Source organism: Ostrea edulis, chromosome 7, assembly GCF_947568905.1.
Source record: "Ostrea edulis chromosome 7, xbOstEdul1.1, whole genome shotgun sequence".
NCBI classification, from domain to species: Eukaryota; Metazoa; Mollusca; class Bivalvia; order Ostreida; family Ostreidae; genus Ostrea; species Ostrea edulis.
In genome coordinates, this window is record NC_079170.1 from 62,410,813 (window position 1) to 62,421,644 (window position 10,832).

Sequence of the window (10,832 nt, forward strand, 5' to 3'; positions counted from 1 at the left end):
AATATTTCCTTATCAAGCTCTTACATGTGTTGGATTTGTAAGTGTTTAATCAAATCTGATCATCATCATTAGGGGCGAGTTCAATATCCGCCATGTTCTAACTCTGTGTTTCTGTGCGAGTTACGAGAAACATCACATCCGGCTACATAGCTAGATTATTCACATCCATGGGGCTCCTCACGGTCTCAGATTTTAAAAAATTCTAACACAACGTGCACAATGAACGAGTGTAGGATAGTTCTTTCAACAGATAATTTGCATATCTCTCGCACAAATTCAACCCTGTCCAAAATTTCAGTTCACGAGACGTGGCCTCGCTTTGACGAATATCGATATTGGGAAGAAAATCAAAGACGATTTTTAAATTTGAGACAATTTTTATTTTTTGTATGTTCTACTGTATCATCATTAGACAACAGAAAAATATGTATAAAAACGTCAATGAACAAATGAGTGTGTAATGGATCGCTGATTTATGAACAAATGCGAACACTTTGGGGTAAATGAATGTCAAATGGGCAAAAACTATTTCTTGTTTCTATACTCCGCATACAAACGTAAGGAAATAGTTCTCAGCTGGTCAAGGGCAGGTGACTCTTTCTTACCGCTTATTGATTTCCATTATTCTGACTTGTTACATTTAAACAATTATAAAATTCAAAGCTCAATAAAAGCAAATCATTGATTTTTTTAATGATTGTTAACAATAACTAATACATACTTAAACGAGCTTTCAAAACTTAAAAACAAGTAACAAATATGTCATTTGATTTAATAGAAAGAGTTCGCCTGTGAACCTAGTGGAACTACTTTTCTTAAGAATGTATTGGATTAAAGAAACACCAAAACATCAGTCGAGTAACAGTAGTGATCGTGAACAACATCACAGTTCATAAAACGATATAAAATATTTAACGTACATCGAAAACTTTAGCACTATGTTTTCAAATTCAACTAACATAATCTGTACAGTATATAACAAACATAAAAACCTTTAGAATTATCTGCTTCAGGAAAATTTTAAAAAAACATTTTTAACATTTTGTTGCTATGGCAACAGTCAAAGTAAGTGTAGCTCCAACAATTTATATATAGTCAACAATGAGAAAACATAAAATGGGGAACTATTTTCTCCGTTTAAAACATTTACTTCCATTTTATCAAACAAGTTCTCGTTAAAGTTTCTTTATCTCCGTTATACTTCATGTTAAAGATCTCTGTGTATTGACCACTTCGTTAACAACTAACGCCGACATCGCGGAACTATGATTACGTGATGGAATGAAACCACGGTGTTGTACTCCGATGAATGAATGAAGTTAGCTGCCTTTCTTAATTTCATACTGAAGACATACAGTGATGTGCAGTAAACAGATAAGTCAACTACAGTTTTCTTCCGATTAGAAAAAGTAGACTTTTTCTCGTTATAAACTTTCTGGCTAATTTAGAATATACTTATGGTTTGTACTGGTACTTAGTCAACTTCCTTATGGAACCCCGACTAAATGTTTGGTCGTTAACTTGAGAGGCCAAAAGATGCAGAGAGAAAAAAAGCTGATTTGGCAGATAGCCCGCACTTGATACATATATATTTCAAGAGTTGTGACGTCAGTGTCTTAATTCATCTTGTGCTCTTGCAATCGTTCATGAACAGAGTTTTTTTGAGATCATCATGTTGGCACTTCAACGAATGTTTATGCCTTCCAATTCATTAAAACAATGGTCTGGTATTCTGGTATGCACATGTGCTAGCGTTTAGTCTCCGATCACTTTCTCACGGTGTATGCGCGGGCATGTTTCTTCGCTTTGGTCATGGCAGACGAAAAACATATTACGAACTGTAAACAATGCTATTTTTTTTACTGTTTTTGTTCATGTTTGGCGCACGCTAACGTCTGATTCCAGAGTGTTTGATCGTTGGCAGAAGAAGCCTGGATGGCCTTTAGTGTCATCTCCAGAGGATAGGGCTTTTTCAAAGTCCAAGAGCTGCCCCATGAAGTTAAAGTTGGGTGAAATGTTAGGTTTGCACCGTTTGACGTGATCGTATGCTTGGTTTAGACTCATGTGCTCCTTCTGCATGAGGTAGGCGACGGTCACTGTTACAGACCGGCTGATTCCGGCCAGGCAGTGGACGAGGACCCCGCACCCGTTCTCGCGAGCTTCATCTGCAAAACACAATTGAACAAAAACATTAATTTACACTTAAACTGTACAAAAACATTTACACCTTCTCAGGAAATCTAAAATGAACGAGGGGACATTATGTAATTATATCGATCCTGTGTATGACACATTTCGCTGTCATTAAAGCCACCGACAACAGTATTTCACGATAACAGCCTTATCCAAGTGACCTAAATAAAGAATTAGCTAGGGGCACCGATAGGGGGGAAAAGAAACCTACCGATGAATGTTATTGCCTCCTGGAAAAACACCGACAAGTTCTGTGAGAGTTGGTCCGACACTGGAATTTGCATGTATTTAAAGTCACTATCTTCTGCAAATTTATTTGGCACATTGGGGGTAACATTCAAAATGTATCTAATTCCAAATTTCTTCAGTAAGGTAATATCCGCCGAATTTTTCGCGTTTCCTAGGTAGAGGTGGTTCAGAACTTCCACGGGGTATGGGGACATGCACGCTGGCGAATTGAGGTTTTCACTGTCTGATTCAGAAGTTCCATTGCCGGAATCGTCCGATATTTTTAAATTGCACAATCCGAAAATTGATTCATCCGTATTCTCAGTCCTCCGACATAGATCTTTGGCAATTCTTTCAAACTGTGGAAAACCTCCTGTAAAACATCAAAAACACAAATCTGAAATTCATTGATAAAATAAAGAAAATGTGAATTTACCTTTTTTTTTTTAAAATTAAATATTTGAATTACATTTAAAACTGATTAAAATATGTTGTGGTTGAAAGCACTGTCTGTAATCACAGGCTTACAAAGTGTCTTGCATGTTGGGCAAACAAAATGCTCTAATATCATATTTACTTTACCCCTAAGACGGGTACTCTCTTTATTTACGACTGAATACATAAACCCCGTGTCAATATTGAAATCTATTCCATTTCCTGTCACTTATAATATCGAGGCCAGTCAAGGGGAATTGGATAAGAGACCGATAAGACCAAAAATATGTACTGCAGTGGTGTCGACCAGGGATCGTTTTGTGGTCAAAGAGGCGGGCAGTTTGATGGATGGCCTGATGGGAGTTATGATGTATATACCGCGCTCTGTAAACAAACTGACCACAGTCATTTTTACGCATCACTAACCATCCTTGTGAAATACACAACAGCCCTGGGCGAAACATTTTATGGAAAACCCGACTTTTCCCAATTTACGGATTCAAATGTTGACTGTAATCGAGGGTAACGAAGTGAATATAACTTCCGAAACTACACACGATTTTAAAATTTTCTGAACAAGGAACTTAAAAAATAATCGGACCATAAAAGAGAAGGTGTGACGATAATCTCGTTCTGATTAAAAATCTAATTTCAACATTACATGAAATGTTTGGTTTATAATTGTCAATAAAACACAAACCTTCTAAACACGACACACTGGCTCCATCCTGGCGTAATTTTTTCATGAGTAGATCCACCACATTGGACGGGTTAGAATTAGGATCCGTGGTACATTCATCGTAAATCACAATTTTATGGCTTTTCCACACTCTGTTAAATGTGTCCTTAGCCTCATTATTTTGAATAAGGCAGGAGATCTTAAGATTCCCCTTTTTGAGTCGTCTCAACATGAGGTTTGGCAGTGATACGTTAATTGCACCTTGGACGTGAGATCGGACATAGTCATTTTGTGGTCGGCAGTCGATCAACAGAACCTTTTCACCCGCCCGGAGATTCTCCTTGAGCCATTCCGGACTGCAAAAATCCCCTGACATTTTCATTACAATTTCCCGACACGGCATTCCACTATGAACCAAGTCTTTTTATTTTCGCTGGTTCACCCTACACAGCGGAGCTTTAGATGATACCACGTGAGCGCAGCAACACAACAGGATAGGTCAATATACAAACGGTTATATCGACATATTCACTGGAAAATAGTCAAAGATAAGTAAAGATTTAAAAAAAAATGTAAATAAAAGCCTTAAAGTGTTTTCTTGTATATTTGTGTAGACACGCCGACTGTCTAGCTAAACTGAATGAACATTTCAACCGTATATATACTATCGACCTCTCAATGAGTTCGTAACGATACAAAAATAACTAACCAATGAGAAGTCCTGTTTTTTTGTGTAGCTCCGCCCCTATGTGATTTAACCGTTCCATATTCAGCACAGTAAACTTTCATGACCTTTGCGTATTTCAAGGTTAGTGTATGTGTAATTCTAAAAATAATCTTTACCCGGTATTGCCAATAAGATTGAAATCCACAAGTAACTACAAATTTTAATATCCATTAATATATGTCAAAGATGAGAATATGTGAATTTTTATCACAAAGTTGAGATTAATGTTTTCTGTTGATAAATAAATGGTATTGTCAATGAGCAACAAAAAAAAAACAAAAAAACAAAAAAAAAACCGGGGCGTCCTGCGGGGAAACGCCGGTCAAATGTACACAGAAAATTAAAATATTACGTTAAGCAATGTATATTACATATAGTCTATATATATATATGAAATATTCTTAATTTTAAAATGGCGTTACTCTTTTAATTCAATATCCCGTGATTCCATCATATTTCTGCATTTTGACAATACAGTTTGTCAATTTTATTTTAAAACATCGATTCTGAAGTATTATTAAACATATACTTATAAACACATTCACAATGATGTACAATGTGTTATAATAATCATCGTTTCATATCGATTTTATCATTTTCTTGGTGACTGCATACGATGTAAACAACCTTTATCAAACGAAATTATACGGCAAACGACACGCATGAATCAAATTTCAGTGGTGTCATTTTAAATCCATTTGCACGGTAATGGGAATGAAAAAAGAAACCTAACGATAAAAAATAAAATGTTTCTGCTTTCCTGATTTTTCTGGATGTCAACGAATTTTCAAATATATCTCGGGGATTAATTGGACGAGTGCCAGGGTTTAAAAATGAACTTGACACAATTTCCTCGCTATGGACCGAGGAAAGATATAGACACTTGTATAACGCATAAAACTAAAACAAACTCAAACTCTCTCTCTCTCTCTCTCTCTCTCTCTCTCTCTCTCTCTCTCTCTCTCTCTCTCTCTCCATATATATATATATATATATATATATATATATATATATATATATATATATATATATATTTCCCTTTCTCATGGGTGGATCTAGGAACGACCTTTACATCCCTCGTCAAGGATGTTACATGAGCCTGAATCAAGATTCACGTGTCAGATTCATAGTGTAAATAAGTAGCATTTAATGAAGCATGTATTGAATTCAACCTTTAGTCTCCGCACTGTCTAGTATATGTACCTGGTATAGAGAGCTGTTTCACATTCAGGCAGACAGAGAGCATTTAATCTGTTGTGAAGAACATGGATGTGAACGTCACGTGTTAACTAACCTCCAATTCAAGATCGAATTTTATCAATGGCGAGTGTTGGGCAAATGTGTCACGTGATCAAGACAGGGAAAAGACGGGGTTCGTTAATGTGTAAATGTGTGGTAACCCTAAACTTAAAATAATACCAATACAACTAGGTACTTTTTTACTATTTCGGATGAATCATAAAAGATTTAAAACAAAATATATCGAAAAGAAACCAGTAAAATCTGTATCCCCCGCCTAAAAGAAAATCAGTCCGTGTGATGAAAAAAGTTTTGATCTCCAGTTGTCTTCACTTAACGAATCGATCGTTTTCGCAGCTTTAATTATACTGCCAAAACCCATACCGCGAGGAGTGAGTTTCTGGTTATTCGTTTGCCAAAATTTATCTGCACGGGTTGGGTGTAATCACAAGATATAGGTAAGCCTTCTTCAATCCCCGACTTCCTTTACAACGGACGTGTGGAGTTAATCTTACAGAATCAATGAAACTAGGATAAAAGGAATCAAAGGGTTAATTATTGGGTTCTTTTAATGAAGGCTATGCACTTTAAATAATAGATTAATTGAAATGTGTAGGAATAATAATGTCTTTACCTTAATGTTTCGTCTAAAAGATCTATGAAAGATATTGACCCTTGCTCAAGTATGTTCAAAAATGTTTGCAGACTGCGCTCTGTGATATTTCACCAGGTAATTGTTCTAAAACATAATTATGTGTTCTGACATTATAAAGAAGGTATGGAAGGGAGCAGATACAACAAAATCAATATTACAGACTTCAGCAAGTCTAATATTACCTGTAATTAACTTGTAACCCGAAATCGACCATAGTTACACTGTATCTATTGTAAGTCTCCTAGATATCAAAATATGTAAGTACTGTGATAACATTTCACTGTCATTCCGAAATCGTCATATACCCTCTCATAAGCCAATTAATTTACATCTTCAAACATTATTTATTTCCTTATAGATTATAAACAAACAGTTGGAAGAGGAAAATATTTGTCAATTTGAGATACTGGGATTCTCCTTGAATACACACTCTCTAAACACCAATTGTCCTCTTTTTCCACACTTCCCTCCAAAGAGTAAGATAAAAAAATTAAAAAAACAACAACGGACAACTTCCTCGCGAAAAAAAAAAACAAGAAAGGGTGTAGAGACGAACCTTGACAACCAACCGAGGCTCAAGATTGCAGTTCGTGTGAGGCAACTGTAATCCATGGAGCACGTGGTCGGTAAATTAATAAAAAAAAAGTTTGTTTAAGAACTACAGAAAAGGTATGTCCAGGAGTTATCTAAATGAGTAGCGATCCCTGCCGTTAATGACCTGATGGCACACACACACGCGCGCGCACACATACACACACACCCTCACCTCTTCTTCCTTTAAAATCTCGTATATTATCGAACTTTGGATTAAAATAATTATTACCATCATTTGATTAACCGGACATAAAAACTAAGCATCCTAATCCAACATGGTGTCCGCCTAGACATGGTGAACGTTGGGAGCTGTTACGTCATCACACGAATAGGTCAAAGTTCACCGACGTGTGAACACGCTAATTAGAGCAGATGGTAGGTGTCAATAATTAGTTTCAATGACGAAACACGATAATACTCTTTCTCCAATTCAGTTTATTCACTCAATTCATTTATTCACTCAAAACCAGATCACTGGTGCATAAGGTACAAACAAATATATACATACATAAATTATAATTAACTCAAACCATTGAGGTTCAATTTATTGTAATTGGACTATTTGTCAGAGGTACAATATAAATTATACTAGAAAAAAGCACAAGTACACAAGATGTATATATAATCAAGGAGGACAGACCGAATCATAAATATTTAGTATAAACATGCAAAATTCTTTCAATGTTTTCAGTTTCAAAGATGACACCAATTCACAGAATTTAAAGTATTTGGTCTGTAGCAGAATTTTGTGCCTAAAGATTTCTTCCTTACATCTGAAAAAGCTTTACATTCTAAAATAAAGTGCATTTCATCTGGTAATTGTCTTGAATTACAGAAAGTACAGCATCTGTCATCAAATAGTATACCGGCACTGCATGTGGGGATACTGATCCGTTGCATGTTATACATGTTATGTAATTTACCCAATTTTACCAGCATCTCAAATAAGGTTAGACCGACCAGTCAGCAGGAATAGCCTTGTTTTTGGTATAGCGAGTGTCGCACAGAGAACAACGACCTGTACTGAATTCAGAATTCACACTATTATTGAATTCCACTTATCTAAATTAATATGATGATATAACTGGGGGTTTTGAGAGTGATCTATCCGGCATACATATATAAACCCTGTACGGGGATCAAACAAACAACTCCACATATTGACCTTAACCACCTGCAGGGTCTTTACTGTTGTCTGTTTCCAGTAATACAAAGCACATTGAGATAAACTGGGGCTGTTTCCTGATGATCTCCAAAGCGGATTATTGAATATCCCTGATTGACAGTTTGCCTGGTGTGATTTTTAAACCTTTTTTTTTTTTTGGTTGTTTTTTTGTTTTTGTTTTTTTTTGTTTTTTGTTTTTTGGCTAATTAAAAGGAAAGGATAGTGTTTGTCTGACATAATGTTCATTGACCTTGTAATAATTTCCATGAAACACATGTTCCTTAATACTGGAAGTATGCGATATTATTTTAATCCTTGGATTCGGACACACATTCCCTAAGATCCACGCGGAGAACAGTAGCAGCTTATAAATCGCTAAGACTCTCTAAAAATACATGTAATACGTTTCGAAAATCAATTTTCTTTGTCAGATAGATCGGCGTTTCCATGACAAATCTAGCAAGAATTAGTCATTTCATCAAAGATTTAATTTCATCCATATCATTACGGGTGTTATATAAAGAATTCAGTTGGTTATTAAACAAAATACAATGCACTTAACACAACCTTTCTCCTTTTTTTGAGTGAACTTGTACTTGAGAATCTCTAGGATATCCATCGATTTCGAATTGAAAGGTGGAAACAAAGATACATTTAGATAAATAAAAAAAAAGGAAACATAGCAAAGTGCTATTTAAAAGAATCTGTCAAAAAGAACATTCACGGGTTTATTCCAATGTACAGATAATTATCTATTGTTTAAGTGTTTGATAACTATTGATGTGAAATTCATGTTTCACCGGAAGACAATTTTATGGTGTAGAATTTGTGTATTCGTTCATTTATCAATAGCAGAAATAAGTTACTAGATGCTGATTCGTTGGACTCTGTATTCAAGGCATGCTCTATAGATTTACATGTATCATAATTCACCATGTGCAATAGTCCACTAACAATGATATTTTCGCTTAGGAATGAGTACCTTTATAGTCCCTTCACAGTAGGACTAGTAGCTTGACAACACTACCGATGGATCAACAGTATTTGTCGCTAAACAACAGTACTTATCGCTTAACAAAAGTATTTGTCGCTGAACAACAATATTTGTAGCTGAACAACGGTACTTATCGCTTAACAACAGTGCTTATCGCTTAACAACAACAGTTCTGATCGCTTAACAACAACAGTACTAATCGCTTAACAACAACAGTTCTTATCGCTTAACAACAACAGTACTTGTCGCTTAAATCCAACAGTACTTGTCGCTGAACAACAACAGTACTTATCGCTTATAACAACAACAGTTCTTATCGCATAACAACAACAGTACTTGTAGCTTAACAACAACAGTACTTGTCGCTTAACAACAACAGTTCTTAGCGCTTAACAACAACAGTACTTGTCGCTTAACAACAACAGTACTTGTCGCTTAGGAACATTACCGGTGGATTATCGGCGTTATTGGTTGCTTGACAACAGAACAGATGAAACATCAACAGCCCTGTACTGTAGTACTACAACTGTAGTTGTGCTGATCAGTCAGTTAAATGAAAATAATACTGGTGGTTCAACAACGTTACGTCCCGAGAGGATCCGGGTTAGAATAGGTTCCCAGTACTCCTCGCATGTCGCAATAGGCGACTAAAGGGGGGGGGGGGGTTCCTTCGGATGAGACCGAAAAATCCGAGGTGTGGCACGATAAAGACACCTCCCTGCTTAAAGGCCGTAAGCGCCGAGCCTAGATCTAAAGTTTGGAAACCTTCACAGGCAATGGTGACGTCTTCCTATGAATGAAGATTCTCCAGCGAGACGTTAAGCAATATACAATCAATCAATTAACGACGTCACTGTTGCCTTCACAGCTGCACTAGTACTGTAAAGGCTGCGATCGCATAACTAACAGCATTACTGATCTCATCACAAAGATAATGCTGAGTTAACAGCGGTGCTTGGCGTTTTACAGCAGCACTGCTGGATAACGAATTAGCGGTTTAACAGCAGTAGTGGTGATTTAACACCACAACTGGTCGTTGAACAATCGCATTGTTATTCAGTAGAAGTACTAGTAGCTTAGATATAGGGAAATGCACCTAAACCACTTATCTTTCATGGGAGGGATGTGTCAACCCGTGCAGATTACATACATAGAACTAAAATACTCGAAATAAAAATATTTCTTTGTTCCCCTCCCCCCGGCAATATTGTGTCGTGCACATTGTTTATTTGTTCACATATATATACATGTAAGTACTTTATAGGGTACTGAATTCAATGGAGCTTTACTTACGATAGTATACACAGTCACGAAAACACGAACTGGTCGCTTACATAACAGCAATACTACAATGCAGTCGCCTAACAGTAATAGTTGTTTAACAACGACATATGTACTAGTCGCCTAACAACGACATCTGTTGCTTAACAACGTTAGTTGTCGCTTAATAACAGTGCTTGTCTTGATCCTTACCACAGTGCTGATCGCTAAATAACAGCGCTGTTGTTTATAACATGGACACCAATATAGAGCAAAACATTTCCTAGAATTTTAAGAGATATGTTCTTGAAATAATAAGAAAAGTCCTAGAATTGGTTATGCCTAATTAATGAACATCCATGATAGATGATATTGGTCGATCATTAACGTCTGTATTCAAGTATCTGGACATTAATGAATATTTCTACGTGTACCGTGGCTTATTATTAACGTGTACTGTGGCTTATTATTAACGTGTACTGTGGCTTATTATTAACGTGTACCGTGGCTTATTATTAACGTGTACTGTGGCTTATTATTAACGTGTACCGTGGCTTATTATTAACGTGTACCGTGGCTTATTATTAACATGTACCGTGGCTTATTATTAACGTGTACCGTGGCTTATTATTAACGTGTACCGTGGCTTATTATTAACGTGTA

At 36.2% G+C, this 10,832-nt stretch overlaps 1 protein-coding gene across 1 annotated transcript; it reads right to left on the reverse strand.

Annotated features, from left to right (window-relative positions):
• Positions 1-357: 357 nt before the first annotated feature.
• On the reverse strand, positions 358-4,552 carry LOC130048355 (dual specificity protein phosphatase 7-like). The gene is made up of 3 exons (XM_056144975.1): positions 3,557-4,552; positions 2,405-2,794; positions 358-2,165 (listed from the first exon to the last, which is right to left on the reverse strand). Exons 1-3 carry the CDS (start codon positions 3,936-3,938, stop codon positions 1,873-1,875), a joined length of 1,065 nt encoding a protein of 354 aa, XP_056000950.1. The 5' UTR covers positions 3,939-4,552; the 3' UTR covers positions 358-1,872.
• Between the last annotated feature and the right edge of the window lie 6,280 nt (positions 4,553-10,832).